Below are 16,153 nucleotides of genomic sequence, written 5' to 3'. Positions count from 1 at the left end.
TCTACCGACTGAGCTAGCCGGGCTGCTTGTGGTCTTGTTATTGTGTTTTCCTGAAAATGTCCTCCCCTTGCCCAAGTGAATGTGCACTGATCTGTTCTGTTGTAACATGATAGTTAGTCTCACAGTGTCAGCCGTAGATATCTAGCTTGCTGACGTCGATGGTGGGTCTGACTGAGACTACATGATAGTAGCCTACTGTGGTTGCATGAACCAGCGTCATGTTATATGGAGGAACTGGGCTGTTGTGTAGGTATGCCCATGGACTGTATGTATGGATCTGAATATCCCGCCCTATCCTTTGCTGACCTCTAGCGGCCAAAGTGAGAACGGTTTGAAAACTATCAAGATGTGAGCCGAGCGTTGAATTCGGTGGATGTATTACACTCGGTTGCATCCAATTAGTTCGCAGAGTTTCAAGAAATTGTTTTCTAAATTATACAGGTTGGCAGGTCATTATTTCCACACTTGCCCGTTGGAATAACCCGTATAGAACTGGGAGAGAAACTAAACAGTATCAGTTCTGAGTTGACCCAGTGGCGTGCATGCAAATTAGCATTTATTAATCGCAGGCCTGAAATATGGAGGATAACAACTCAATAACCCATTTGAACGACTAGCTAACCTCGCGAACATTTAACATGATCTTTTAGGATAGGTCTTGCACTGCCGTTGCTTTGACAACTTCGACTGACTAGTGAATGTGGTGCAATTAAAATACGTTAACGCAACGTGACATCAAAGGGGTGAGGGCTTTTCTTTGAAGTAGTCAAATTAATAAACCTTACTATTTGCTCTCCACTCTGTCGACATTTCCAGACACCGTTGGCTAGCTAGTTAGATAACGTTACGTACCCAAACCATAGAGACCTCGGACTCCGAGCAAAGGCGTCTCCGAGCTAAGGTTATGATGAGAAACCAATTAAACGATCAAACTCATACTGTCAACTCGCTCTCGCTTTGCTTTTGAATGCAACACGCGTAAAGTTAACTACAAAAAACAATGTAACTTCCGGTTATAGTTTTTTAAAATAAAGCTAATCTGTCCGTACCAAAGCCTTGCCAACCCTTGATGATTATGCATAATGCAACAATTAAATGCATCCTGCATTTAATTATTATATCATTGTTTGCCAGTCTTTGTAACTTTTCGCTAATTAATAACATGTATTGTATATTAGTGAGCATTATTCTAAACATGTGTCATCTTTATTCTGCCACCAAAACTAAAAAACAGAAGAAAAAAAATCTGTGCCCATTTGATGTCACTTGAATGTGTGACAAGCAAGCTATGGTGACAAGTCGTATCTGCAATCTCGGAATCACGAGCTTACGAGTAGCACTTGAAGGCAGCACGGGCCCCGGGTTCTCCTTCTACGTCAATGGTAATGGGCGGTTCATGAATGGGCTTTGAGTGGGAGGGCACGTCGTCATCTGACTTGCAGCAGGAAAAAGTGGGTGTTGTTGTGGTGATGGTGGCGTTTAGTGCGATGCATCTTCATGACTGTTCTTAAACACACGAGCAGCGGTTCACTGTGTTTACTGGCTGCAGTGGAGCGCACAGCCAAGGAGAACAACATCATCAGCTGAGACGTGCCCGCCGGGGCCCGGCCAGGCGGCACTGTCTGCGGGGAAAGCGGACCAGCTCGACTCGGTGGTGACGCTGACGGCAACCCGCCGGAGCCAGAGGAGGGAGAGCCGCGTCGTTCAACCATGGGGTTCCGCAAGAAGAACAAGAGCCCGCCGGTGTTGAGCCACGAGTTCGTGATCCAGAACCACGCAGATATGGTTTCGTGTCTGGCCATGGTCATTCTCCTCGGCCTGATGTTCGAGGTACGGTGTGCTCGCAGAGCACCACAAACGGTGCAGGAGTGCAGGAGCTGTGCTTAGCTAGGTGATGCTAGCTGCGGCTAACTAGCTGACATGACAGCAGCTCTCCAGGGGCAGGGCGCTAGCGTCTCCTTCCCTTCTCATGTGTCTCTAGTGATTGCCAAGAGAGGATGGTGAGGAGGCCCACTAGCACAGCTAACAAGTCTTTTTGGCCAGTCAGCCAGTGCATTGCCTCAAGAGGGAATCGATGCATGCCTGGCTTATATGTCTGCATGCTTTACCATTAAGCTAACTACACCTTATCTGGCTAGTAGCACGTCTAAATGAAACAAGATAGCTATCCTCCTTACTTTCCAGTCCCCACCAAATCCAACACGCACATGGCACAGTCTGCACCTGCAAAAAAAACATAAAGAAAATAAGTCAGTCACCAGATCCCCATTCGATACGTTTTAATCCCAAGGAAACCTCACGAGAGAAGATCTTGTGTCAGATATGACCTGGTGCAGAATAAGAAATGTCTGTAGGTGATTTGAAATCAAGAGTGGGTAGAATGAAATATATGGTGAAAATAGTCGTCCTTATACAGTCTCATCGTGGTAATGGTAGTGAAATAAACAAACTAAACTCTGACACACCAGTCCTCCTCACATAATATGTACTTACCTACCTACACCTGTATTGAAATGTAGCTATCCTCCATGACAGTTTATGGGCGTAGAATCTCCAGCAGGCTTCTTCATCCAGTTAATTCAATGTTCTGGCTTTGCCTGCCTTCCACTGTAAGCCATGTAACCCAGTGACTGCATTTTCCTCTGAGTCACGATCAGTCAGCTGATCCCCCTTTCTTCCTTTTCTTATAGGTGACAGCAAAGTTTGCCATCATGTTCATCACCGTCCAGTACAACGTAACACAAGCTCTTGGTGAGCTGAACTTCATAGATCCAAGATTGATTAATTTCAGTATTTTTTACTTGATACCTGGATAAATCCTCCTCATCATGGCTTTGTTTTTCTTGAGCTATCGCTTTTAGGCAATTTTGTTTTTCCCCTTTCTTTTTCAGACGAGAAGGTTGAGCCAGTGAACCTTTACCAGTATGGGCCTAAAGATGTGGCCACCGTGTTTTTCTACCTGCTCATCGCCGTCATACTCCACGCCTTGATACAGGAATATATTCTCGACGTGAGTATATTGACATCCAAGCTCGGTTGTTTATTTGGTTCTGGTCATCTCTGTATTGACACTTTTAAACAGGGTGGTGCTAGACTCCTGTGGTTGTTGCAGGAATGTGTGTAGGGAGAGGATATGGAAATGAATGCTGGGTTATTTGAATATAGCCTGCGAGAGAGTCATTATGTCAGTGGGAGTACGAGTGAAAGAGAGAGAGGGCTGGACAATCTCTCCTTCGTCATCAGTTCGTACACAGCGTAGATTTTCATAAGAACTCAAGCATATTATAATGGCTGATGGAACGTTGCAACCTGTGTGCTGTCTGTACACATGTGTGCTGTGTGCTGTCTGTACACATGTGTGCTGTCTGTACACATGTGTGCTGTGTGCTGTCTGTACACATGTGTGCTGTGTGCTGTCTGTACACATGTGTGCTGTCTGTGTACACATGTGTGCTGTCTGTACACATGTGTGCTGTCTGTACACATGTGTGCTGTCTGTACACATGTGTGCTGTGTGCTGTCTGTACACATCTTTGGTTCAAATGAAAGTAAGACTGCACTTATGACATTTGCGCAAGTGGAATCAAGTGGAAAACCTGCACAGTGATTTGCACTCTTGAGCTGTGAGAGTCGTAAACAGCAGGGTTGTCCAATATCCTCATCCTCTTTTTCGTCATAAATGAAATAGTTTTATAACCTTTCTTGTTTTGAAAACGAAATAACAACTATTGAATAAAGTAACGTCATTTTATAAAAGTAATAATGCATTAACAAATGAAAGACTTCATTCAATACTATTCAAGTTAAATGCTGGCAAAAATGGTGATAGTTTGAAGAGGGAATCACCTGTTTTTTTGGGAAGTATGAACAAATCATAAATGTGAGCTTTTTTCTTAAAATAAAATGGACATATAGCCGTAAAGACACCCTTTATATGCCATATTTATGCATGAAATAATATGTCACCAGTATCGACTTGTATATTATCATTTTCCCCTAGTGTCATGTTCTGTTTTAATTTCAGAAAATGAACCGGCGGTTGCACCTGTCGAAAACCAAACACAGCAAGTTCAATGAGTCTGGACAGCTCGCTGCCTTCTACTTCTTCTCCTTCATGTGGGGCTGCAGCATCCTGACGGCGGTAAGAGGGCACACAGCATGCTGGAACAGCCTGCACTGTGTGAGGGCACACAGCATGCTGGAGCAGCCTGCACTCTCTGAGGGCACACAGCATGCTGGAACAGCCTGCACTGTCTGAGGGCACGCAGCATGCTGGAACAGCCTGCACTGTCTGAGGGCACACAGCATGCTGGGTCAGCCTGCACTGTCTGAGGGCACACAGCATGCTGGAACAGCCTGCACTGTCTGAGGGCACACAGCTGGAACAGCCTGCTCTGTCTGAGGGCACACAGCTGGAACAGCCTGTTCTGTCTGAGGGCACACAGCTGAAACAGCCTGCTCTGTCTGAGGGCACACAGCTGAAATAGCCTGCACTGTCTGAGGGCACACAGCTGGGACAGCCTGCACTGTCTGAGGGCACACAGCTGGGACAGTGCTGGAACAGCCTGCACTGTGTGAGGGCACACAGCATGCTGGGTCAGCCTGCACTGTCTGCACTCACACTTATGCACTGTCTCTTTTTCTTTGCTAGGAGGAATTTGCAACAAATCCTACTTTCCTATGGGAGGGTTACCCACACACACACATGGTGTAAGTAAATATTTATTTATTTATCTATTTATTATCACAAAAACAGATTCACGTAACATGCCATGGCGGAGTGCCCTCTAGTTTCTCATGTTTTTCTCAGCTTTAATAATGCACAATGCACTATGTGTTGTTTTCAGTCTATTCAGCTTCATCTTTAAGGCCACAACAGACTCGTCCGTCCGCCTCGAATTGGAGCCGTCTCGCCGTCTGCCGGCGCCAGCGAGCCCTACATGCTCGGACGTCAGTCAGCACGTTGGTTGCAGTAAACCTCCGACACACACAGAAGCTATTTAGAATCGATGCAGTAGGGAGAGGTTGGCACACAAAGGAAAATGATTCGGATTTGCTACTAACCTCTTTATCGTCGTCATAATTTGACTCCGTGTCCCGGTGTCCCCGGCAACGGCCAATCACAACTCTCGTGCAGCTGACGTCACGCACGTATAGTCGCCGCTGAGTTACATTTTGGAGGAGCCCCCGTCAGCCGACGGCGTCCCCTCCCCGCATGACGGCGTCCACCCGCCGTCATGCGGGGAGGCCGGGGCGAGGCTCTGACGGACGAGTCTGTAAACGCCTTTCGGATGTCAGGATCAGTGAGAAGCGCTATGAAACCAAACTGATGCTGTTTTGCTTCCAAATGAGGCTTTCTGGGAAGATACCTTCCCTCACATTTTCTCACTGTTGTAATATAATGTCAGTGTCTTCAGTGTATTTTAAGTCACAATTTTACGACGGTACAGAACTACAGATGCATACAACGACAACATCGATTCTATATTGATATCATACGATTTAACTTCTGTCCATATGGTGAAATGAGGCTTTTCTCTTCTTCCTCTGTCCAGTTTTCAGGCCAAGTTCTTCTACATTTGTCAAATTGCCTACTGGCTCCATGCACTTCCTGAGCTGTACTTTCAAAAAGTACGAAAGGTAAGGGTCATTTCAACATGGACTTCTTGAAAGAAACACGTGACATGAAATATGATACAATTTAATATTTCAGTTCTTTGTTTATATATATATATATATATATATACGGTATTAGGGCCTGTGTCCACCTAGCGTCTTTTTCCGACCGTTAAACGCTGGGAGTGCGCTGGGGAGCGCTGATCTCAGCGCACAATATACAAGGAAGCAGTCTGAAACTAACGTTAGTTCAGTGCGGTAGTAGCTTGATAGCTGACAGCTAACATTAGCAAACGACACACATACAGTGATTTAGCTCAACACTCACCAGAAATATCAAGTGTCTAGCCAATCTGCTCCCACAATTGAGCCTTTCTGTCTCTGTTGCGATAGTTTCTCCATGATTAAGTTGCCAGAAAAGCAGCACCCGACACCAGCGTCTTTCTGAAAAGTTAAAATATTTTCAGCTGGAAGCGCTGGGAGTCGGGCGCACAAAAACGCTGGAGCGCTCTGAAAATAGACGCTGGGCGCAGCGCACTTTCTCTAGACGTCCGTGTGCGCCCGCATACGCTCTCCCCCCCATTGGAAACAAGTGAAAAAAGACGCTGGACCTGATGAAAAGACGCTAGATGGACACAGCCCCTTAGGTTCTGCTACAGGGGGCATCTGCTGTTAGAAAGTAACAAAAGCTCTCTTCTTTCTCACTTCTTTTTTTCTCCTCGCAGGAGGACATTCCCCGCCAGCTCTATTACATCTGCCTTTATGTTGTGCACATCACTGGTGCCTACGTCTTAAAGTGAGTCCAATAACGCTTCCGTTTCATTCTACCTTCAGTAGATAGAGTAGAGAAGACGTTTTTGAGCAAGAGAAGCAGATTCTCCTGCATATTTATTTACCCCTATAAGGCACGAGCAAGTTTCAAACCAGTCCCGGGTCAAATAATGTAACTTTTTTTTACGGTTTATTTTAGCCTCCCACCCAGATAGACGGAGGAGATTATCACCTCGGGAACACGGCAAAGGGCAGTCAATCACAGGAAAAGTGTACGAGAGTCAACCTAGCGTGCGTTTCTGTGATTGACAACTTGGACATCTTGCCTGACACGATCAGGATCTACACGCCTGTCAGCCTCTCTAAGCAGAACAAAACGAATGCTAACCAGGATATGAAACGGTGGTTCTGAGGCAGGTCCTCTTCATGTGACAGAGTGATGCGTGGTTACAGAGCTCTACTCATGCAGTGCCTCAAAGGATGGACGTGATGGGCTGGAAATAGATCCTCGTCTCGCCCCGTCAACCTCTTTGCACATCCTTTATTGTCCTTACGCGACCCCATAAAGATCACCTGACCTCCTCTTTCACCCCATTGTTTCTGTATTATTATTATTATTAATTAATATTATTATTATTATGATTATTTATTTTCTGCTCATCTCCTTTCCTTCAGAACGGCATGTTGGAGAGCCATCCCTGTCATCCATGCGTTGGGGGTTGTTTTTAGCGTCCAGTGACACCTCCTGCTCTCATTTATCAGTGGAGTTGACTTCCTCTTTCCCGGTGTCCCGCGTTGACCCCGGGCTAATTCTGTGTGGTGTCGCCCCCTGTCTGTCTCCTGTGTGTGTGTGCTGCAGCCTGCACCGACTGGGCCTGGTGTTGCTGGTCCCTCACTACCTGGTGGAGCTGCTGTTCCACGCCTCGCGCCTCTTCTACTTCAGCGACGAGAACAAGCAGAAGGGGTATCTGGCAGCAACCTATGTTTTTACCTTTTACCCATAATGCATGTGTCGATCCGTACAATAGGGGGTGGGAATCACAGAGTAACTCATGATACGATACGTTCACGATAATTGGCCCTCGATAACGATGGTATCACAATACAGTAGTTCTGCAATAATCGATACGTTGCAAGAAATTGAATCTACCTTACATCATAAAGTGTGTACCCCCGAAGAGGGAAAATGACCCTAAAAAGGCAAAAAGCAGGAATTATGTTTTTTTTCTCTCCACATAAATTTGTATGAAACAATGTAGAACAAAGTGCATACTGCATTGAGCCTCTTTAACACACACTGACTGCTACTTGCCATGGCTCCACGTGTGAAGTTAAAATGTTGACAATAATTTCAAGATTCAATAGATTTATTGCCACGTTGACATCGTTCAGAGGAATTTGTCTTGGTTCACTCTCATACAAAGACAAAGCAATGAAGCAGCACACAATATAAATAAATACATTCTGGCACAGTACCCAGCAGCATCGTACGCAGCATAAAGTGCGTACACTTTTAAAGTGCTATATAGGTAATACATAAATGATTCAGTGCAAATTCAGATGACTTATGGCTTGGAGGTAGCGAGATGTTTACACTTAATGCTCCTGTATCTCCACCCTGGAGGCATAAATAAAGTCGTCTGAATCTAAAGAGGTGATGTTCTGGATAAAAACAGCCTTCCTGGTTATCCTTGTAGAATAAAGTGACGTAAGAGAGGGAAGACTACATCTGATGATTTTGGAAACGTCATGATTTGGTATCACAATATGGCGCCGATGTTTCGACAATGTATCGCAAGTGGAAGCATCACTATATATATATATAGATATAGATATAGATATAGATATGTATATATATATATATATGTATATGTATATATATTCCCCCCACCCTAACCCTATCATACAAGCAGGGTGCCATTCTTTCACTTAGCATTTATGATACCAGTGGATGGTTTCGTTTGACCCTCCCGGTCTGACCGCACGATGTCTCTGATGTTGTCATGGTAATCATCCCTGTGTCTTTCTCCCTTTGCAGTTTTACTCTGTGGGCGTTACTTTTTGTCATCGCCCGCCTCCTCACCCTCACCCTCTCCGTTCTGACTTTTGGTTTTGGGCTTCCCCGTACGCAAAACCAGGGCTTTTCGCTGGCGGAAGGCAACTTCAATGTGCTCACCATCAGGCAAGTCAGCCTACTAAATGTAAACGTTAAGATGACAGTAGTGTCAGTAGTGTCTTTCAAATGTGTCCTCCTCACCCTTTAGGATGACTTGTCTGGCAGCTATCTGCCTGACGCAGGCTTGGATGATGTGGAAATTCATTAACTTCCAGTTGAAAAAGTGGAGGGAACACAGCCAGAACCAGGCCTCCAAGAAGAAGGCAGTCAGCCCAAAGAGCAAGCCTCACAAGAGGGAGCCTGCAAGGGGTGAGTGAGCCGGAGCTTCATCCTCTGGTCGGTCTTCCACTTTGGCACAGTGCTTTCTTTAGAAAATGTCCAGTTTTCGCTTCACGCACTTGCAATTTGCTTGTTAAAATTGTGACGCTGTTTGTTCACTACTTTCTAGGGGTGGGACGATACATCATCGATATCATATCGTGTATCAATCAAAAGTGAAAACATTGATATAGTTTACGCCATATCGTCGTGCGCCTTAATCCAAGGTGATGAAGCATAGATGTTCATGCCTTATGTTCATCATTGAAAGGTCATCAAGGGCTCTTTAAGTTAACTGATCAAAATAATTTGCACTTAAACGTGAGAAATGTGGCACATTATAGTGAACAACAGATCTATTGTTTTTCATTTAAATGTCTGGAAGAGATGTCTGGAAAATGGTCCAATCATATTTTAGTTGCTTTTTGTGAGTTGATCTAAAAGTAATGATTGTGTTTTAAATGGGCATGATATCATCTCATATCGATCGCAAGCCCCTGAATCGAATCGAAGCCGTATCGCGGCAGACTTTGTGATATCAGCAAATATCAATTGATCTATTGTATCAGAATCAGAATCAGAATCACTTTTATTGCCACAGTATGCAAGTTACATACGAGGAATTTGTCTTAGTGTCTGTATGCAACGTAGCAGTCACATCAATATACAGAGATAAGAAGTAGGAAGATAACTAAAGACAATCACAAAGTTGCAAGTGCATTGAGTAAATATATACAATATGTACATGAGTGGAGGAGTGTTCTGTGGATAATAAATATTAATTTACGTTGGATTTACATGAGATTTACAATCGGAGTTATAAGAGTTTACATTGAATGTACATGAAATTTACAGGCTAAGTTAAATAGGCATTAAATGTGCAGGGAATTTACTAGAGATGGGCCGATACCATTTTTTTCAGACCGAGTACGAGTACTTAATTTTGGGTACTCGCCGATACCGAGTACCGATACGAGTACTTTTTGTTTTTGTTGAGTAACCACTTATTTTCCCCCCTTTTTTCCCCCAATTTCGTTTCATTGTCATGCCTTGTACTTTTAATGATACTGTAATGTTCAATTACCACAATGAAAATAATAACACTGCTGATTCTTAAGATACTGTTTATTTGTTTACAGTTTCTTTACCTTCTTTAAGCAGCACACACCAGCACAGCCAAAACCCAAAACAGAATTGAGTACAACAGTATGTTAAATAATAGTAAACAGTCAAATAAATGCTTAGTAGTCACTCTCTGTAACTCTCTCTGTAACTCTCTGAGTTTTTGTATTAATTGTAATACATTAAGGTACAAAATATAAAACAACTTTCACTGAGTTTTAAACCAAGGAGGTCAAGTTCAAGTTCAAGTTCATTTATTAGTTTGTCCCAGAAGGGCGATTTGATTTGCAGCAAACCATATAAAGGCAGACATAAATCACTAGGGAGACATAAAATCACAACATGATAATCTAAAAATAAGACATAAACAAGTACGCAATGTAAAACACATAAAACAATAAAATCAGGATAGCAGTTCGAGGTATCAGTGCAAGTGCAGATAACCTAGACGGGGCCTAGCTGAGGTCAAAAAAGTAGCAGCACATCAATGAGAGTTAGGCAGCAGCAGTTCAAGTGCTAGTGCAAGTAAGTGAGTAAGACAAGGCTAGGCTTAATAACCGCCTTACACATTACAAGAAGATGTAGCTACAATAAAGCTATTGTAGAAAAGCTATCCAGAGTACTCGGGCCAGAGTATCGGGACGTTCTCCCGATACCGATACGAGTACTTGAGTACGGTATCGGAGCCAAGTACCGATACCAGTATCGGTATCGGCCCATCTCTAGAATTTACATGAATTTACAGTCCCAGTTAAACAGGCATTAAATTAGATATGAGTTCCAGTTTTATGCGGGGGGAGTTCAGTTGAGTTTAGGAGGAGGTAGTGAGTTTGTGTGTGTGTGTGTGTGTGGGGGGGGGGGGTTGTTGGTGAGGTCCTTGGCGGAAGGGGTTTCCGGGCCTTGTTGGTGAGGCTGATGGCGCTTGGGAAGAAGCTATCGTGATGAAACTTGTGAACCTCCTGCTACTTTCATGCATCTAGCCAGCCAATCTTTTTGCAACACTGCTGAAAGCACATTTGAGCATCCAGATCTAAATTCTGCCTGGGTTCCTCTGTTGTTGTTATTTATTCACCAATGGCTGTTTTGTATTGACTTGTGTTGTCAGGAGGTGCCGTCAACGGCGTGGTGAAGTCTGAGGAGAAGACGTCGCCACGGGCCAGAAAAGCCAAAGCCTCGTAGAGATGCAGGAAGTGGAAAAACTGAGTGAGCGACTTCTGTCAAATGTGACATTCTATCTTTTCACAACTTCAAATCCAAACTCCTGCTCCCAAACAAAACAACCGTTTAAGCGCACTAAGAAACCTTACATAGCTGTCCCGTTGGGGTTTGGAGGTCCCGTTTGAAAAAGTTCTGTGTTACTGTCTCGACTGTTAGTGTTGCTGTTAGAAATGTTGTATTATTCATTTTACAGATGGGACACTGGCAGGGCCGAGTTGGTTTCGATGCTTTAACGGGATAGATTTTAGTTCTTCAAAGTGTCCTTTTGTGTAAAATGATGATCACTCGTCGGGTACTTTCAACTGAGTTGCTCTTCTGCGACGTGACATTGACTCTCAATTTCCATACCTTAAGATGCAAGTGTGATATTATAACTAACTACATTGAGTACAGAATTTTGACTTCAGGGCAACTTAAAGTTATAATCCATAAGATGTTCATCTAAGTAAATGTCTGTTAAGCCACTATCTATCTGACAGTGAGTTAACACAATGGTGATTGAGCCTATTGTCCATTTGCATTTTAAGTATTGTGGCATCTATGAACTTGGTGTCTGTGGTGACACAGGGTGGGCGGAGCTAACACAATAGACTCACTCTGCAGGTTACTGTAGGTTCACAGGGTGGGCGGAGCTAACACAATAGACTCACTCTGCAGGTTAATGTAGGTTTCTGACAACTCTCGTGTGAAGTAGGATAACACGCTACTTTTTCCCGGTCTCTGCTAGCATTACGGGTAGTTGCTATGGCCAAACAAACTGACTAATGTCACATAATAACACTGTTTTGCATCTCACCTGCAATTACCACTCATCGCCATTGGTGTCACCCAAGAGAACAAAACAGAAATCTTATGGATTGTAACTTTAATGTAACGTATTAGTGTACACAGGCTATCTGTACTGGCTGTTTGGCCTTATTCAGCCAAAACCTGCTAAACTGGCTCACGTCCAAAAATATAACTTTTCTTGCTCTGCAAGACAGCACTTTGATATTCTACTGTCTTTAGGATAGCCTTGTGAAAAGATACTAAATGAATAGCTCTAGATTAGAATACTTGTGCTATATTTAGCATAGCGGTCTGAAGCCGGTTGCGCTTAACCCTTGATCATCTACTGCCATTATTTGACTTGCCTCTGCCTATGAAGTCCATCACGTTGCAGGATTGAGGCACTTTTATACAGTCTTTTTGTTTGTGTTTAGCACTAGCCTAGCCTAGCCTAGCCTAGCTAGAGGTCACTTTCAGCCTAATGCAGGGGATCATGTGGGTTAATAGGAGACTTAGCAAGAGGAAGCTAAGCTAACACTGTAACCTGTGATGCTGTAGTGTATGAATACAGTCAAACCTTTATTAATGGCATGACGGGACATTGTTTGAATGAGGCGGCACTCCAGTCTTGTATTATGGTAATGTCAAATGCATGAGCGGTTTCAAGCTAACAGGCTTCATGGCTAGTTTCTACCTGTGCTATTGAGTTTGTGTCTCTCTCCCACACAAACACACACACGAGCGTTCAGTGGCCTTTTTTTACAACTGCTGCAAGAGGTTTTGAGTTATTTATTTTTGTCATACACTACAGATATATCGATTATTTTATATGCTTTGAAAAGCTATAACCAGCAAAGACAGACGTACTACATAGCAACTGCTTTTCAGTTAAATCCAAACGGTACAATCCTCCTTCAAGTGTCCTTATGCTGTCAGTGGTCCACGTCACTTTCCTTCTGTTCTCTTTGCCTTCTTTGTTTTGCCTTTTTTATTCCTGGGTGTATCAGGGGACAAGCTATAGCTATTCACCCCATAGACTAAGTTACCCCACGCTGAAATTGGAGATGTGTGTGTACTGTCTGTTCACTTGTGTGCGTGTGTGTACGGTCTGTTTGTATTATTTTGCCTACTGTGTGTGTTTATGGAATTAATCGGGTCTGGATGATGATGACGACGACGATGATGATTATTATTATTGCTTGTCTCGTAAAACACTATTGCCTGTGTGTGCAGAGCATGAAATGTGACAATCTGTTTTATTGACTCCCGTCCTGTTGGTTGTGTTTCCTGTCCTTTCGTTGCACTGGGTGTGGGCGGCTCTCACTTCCCAACATGCTTCTGTGTCAAACCCTTGAGTTGTGGATAGGCATACATACAGTACTATAGAGCGCCAAAGCCACGCCTGCTTCCGGGTTAGGCATACAAACCAAGGGATTTCACCCAGGATTTATTTTTCCATAGACATTTCATACAATGCTAAAAAAAAATGTTTTAATTGGTCAGATTTCTTTTCTTTTTTTTCCGTCCTATGCGACCCAATTTGGTGTCAAGTGGGCCAGACAATGAAAATCAATAATCAATAATAACCTATAAATGACAAAACCTCAGAATTTTCCCGTTTATCTTAAGCACCCGGCATGGTTCAGCGCAACCTCGACTTGGAGCCTTGCCGTCGCCGAGCGGCAATTTTCACACTTTGCAAACTCATCCTTTGGGCCACAGTGGACCCTTTTGGGGGGCCGGATCTGGCCCCCGGGCCGCATGTTTGACACCCCTGTCCTCCCATGGTCTCTCCTGATTCTAAATATAGCTGAATCGCTTTGTTTGTAGTAAAACTATTTTTAATAAACATTTCATGGCATTTCGATGGAAAAATAAATGGCGGATGAAATCCCTTGGTTCGTGTGCCTCATCCGGAGGCAGGCGTGACTTCAGCTCTCTATACTATAGGTTATCGGTTACTAAATGTTGATGTGTTCAGTGTCTCCGCCCCTCATGGCCCCTTGGTCCTGTGTGAGAGAGATTCTGTGATTTCTGTTCTGTTCTGGCCTTCCTGCTTTACCAGTTTCCAGTGATCCTGACATTGCTGTGGCCCTGCTGCTTTCCGTCAGGGGCCCCAGTCCTGCTCTACTACTAAACCACTGTGCATGTAAAGCCCTATCTACTGGGAAGTCTTTTTCCTGTTAGGTTTTTAGAGCCGGGAGAGGAGATGGGAATGCCATTCAATTTTTTGCTCCCTTTACCGCTCCTTATTGGGAGTGTGGTGGTCTTTTTAAAGCCCGTGCGTGTATGGGAGCTACTACATCTGCAAGGCACCCTGGGTATTCTGGTGACATGGTGAGATTTAGTAGCTCCTGTGTATGTATGTATGGCAGTGTCATAGGAGGGAAGGAGGAGCAGGGGATTTATGTACCAGCCTGTTACTGAACTGTCTCTGTTGTAAAAGGGAAAAAGAAATGGATGACCTAACCCTACACTGTACTCAAAATATGTGTCAGATTTTTAAGCTATTTTTATAGAGGGAGGGGGAAACTGTTGAAATTCACTGTTGTTCAGTACACACGTATGAATATTTGTTTTGCATCCATATTGGTATGAGTTGTGTTTTTTTTTATATATATATATATATAAGAATGATGCTTGCTGAACTGTTAGTGTGGGTACACATTGTTGTATGAGTGTAACAAAAATGACTTGGCTTAAAGATTTATTTAACTTCATGGCCTTACTAGAGCAAAGTGAACTCACTTGTATGACGATGCTCAGTTAACACTATGCTGCAGGCGTCTACTGCAGCTACCAGTCATAGTACATGATAGGAAATCACACCAGTGTAATAACACAGTCATCCACACATCTGTGTTTTTTTTTATACACATTAAATCTTTGGGGTACATTAAACAGGGAAAACAAAATACTAGCTATACGACTTAAGTACAAGCATAATCAGCACCTCTTACTAGTCTCACTGGTCGCTTAGACCAGTGGTTCTCAAATCTTTTCACATGAAAGACGCCTAAACTGACTAAAAATTAGACCACGGACCCCGATTTGACAGGATTTTGTCCCACGGACCCCCATATGATAATAAGATTGATGCTTTTAGATGTTTTATTACAGAAAGTGTATGAAACCCATGACCAAAATAGTCAGTGTGTTACTTTTGAATGGAATTATAGCTAAAATAAATGACCCCCCTTTTGACTGTGGACCCCCTGGAACCCCCTCAAGGACCCCTGGGGGTCCCCGGACCCCCATTTGAGAACCACTGGCTTAGACCTTCTAGCCCAAAGGCTGTTAACCTCTGCAGTGAATGTAACAGTCTTTTTGGTTTGTCTGCAGTGAATGTAACAGTCTTTTTGGTTGGTCTGCAGTGAATGTAGCGGTCTTTTTGGTTGGTTGAGCTGGCAGCTGTGACACGGGCTCTTGACACAAACTAGACCACAGACCCAGATTTGATCAGATCTGGTCACAGGGTTCCCATCTGATGAGAGTTTAGATTTTCTGACGACCCTCCCACTCTCCTGGCCCCGTCAGCTGTCGGGGTCGGGTGCCTTCAGACCATTCGGTCTCTCTCCCTCCTCACCGATGCACCTTTTTGTTCTGTTTGTTTGTTCAATATAGTTTGTGTCGTCTAGATATTTTCCCTTAGTTTTAGTTCAATACATTATTGTAAATAATTATAAATATAACTAAATCTAAGGGGAAATAACTGGACAACACAAAATACATGAAACAAACCAACGGAACAAAGGGTGAGGAGAGAGAGACGGAATGGTCTGAAGGTCTTCTTAAACCCAATGACTGGGTGCACCCGAGCGGCCGAATGACCCCAATCCCAGGCTCCTACAAGACATCACACTTTTAGATGTTTGATGAAACTCATGAGCAAAATAGTGACACATTCTGTCACTTATGGTTGGAATTCTAGTGAAAATAAAACGATGACCCTTTTTGCTGGGGACCCCCTGGAACCCCCTCAAGGATCTCCGGACCCCCCTTTTACCGCTTTCAGACAGACACGGTTCTGGTTCTGGCTCTGGCCCCATTCTGGAGTCTCAGAACCTTGGTGCTTTCTGGTGAACCAGCCCGTGTTCACACCAATTTAAGCGGAACCAAAGTGGGAGGACATCATTCAGTAGTCCTTCAGTTTTTTAAGTTTTAAATTATTCGGTCTGGCGTTCGATTGAACCCAGCCTTGGCCATCTCTTCCGCAAGTTCGGC

General features: G+C 43.8%; 1 protein-coding gene across 1 annotated transcript; it reads left to right on the top strand.

Annotated features, from left to right (window-relative positions):
* Positions 1-1,701: 1,701 nt before the first annotated feature.
* On the top strand, positions 1,702-14,839 carry LOC310781754 (translocating chain-associated membrane protein 1-like 1). The gene is made up of 11 exons (XM_083642371.1): positions 1,702-1,830; positions 2,691-2,751; positions 2,892-3,010; positions 4,025-4,141; positions 4,652-4,710; positions 5,556-5,640; positions 6,342-6,412; positions 7,247-7,351; positions 8,426-8,569; positions 8,652-8,812; positions 11,049-14,839. The coding sequence occupies exons 1-11, from the start codon at positions 1,711-1,713 to the stop codon at positions 11,120-11,122; spliced, it is 1,116 nt and encodes a 371-aa protein (XP_083498497.1). The 5' UTR covers positions 1,702-1,710; the 3' UTR covers positions 11,123-14,839.
* Positions 14,840-16,153: the final 1,314 nt, after the last annotated feature.

The sequence above is a fragment of the Poromitra crassiceps genome (assembly GCF_964638095.1).
Source record: "Poromitra crassiceps genome assembly, chromosome: 8".
Lineage (NCBI taxonomy): Eukaryota > Metazoa > Chordata > Actinopteri > Beryciformes > Melamphaidae > Poromitra > Poromitra crassiceps.
The sequence above is the reverse complement of the archived record's forward strand: the minus strand, read 5'-3'. Positions and strand labels throughout refer to the sequence as shown.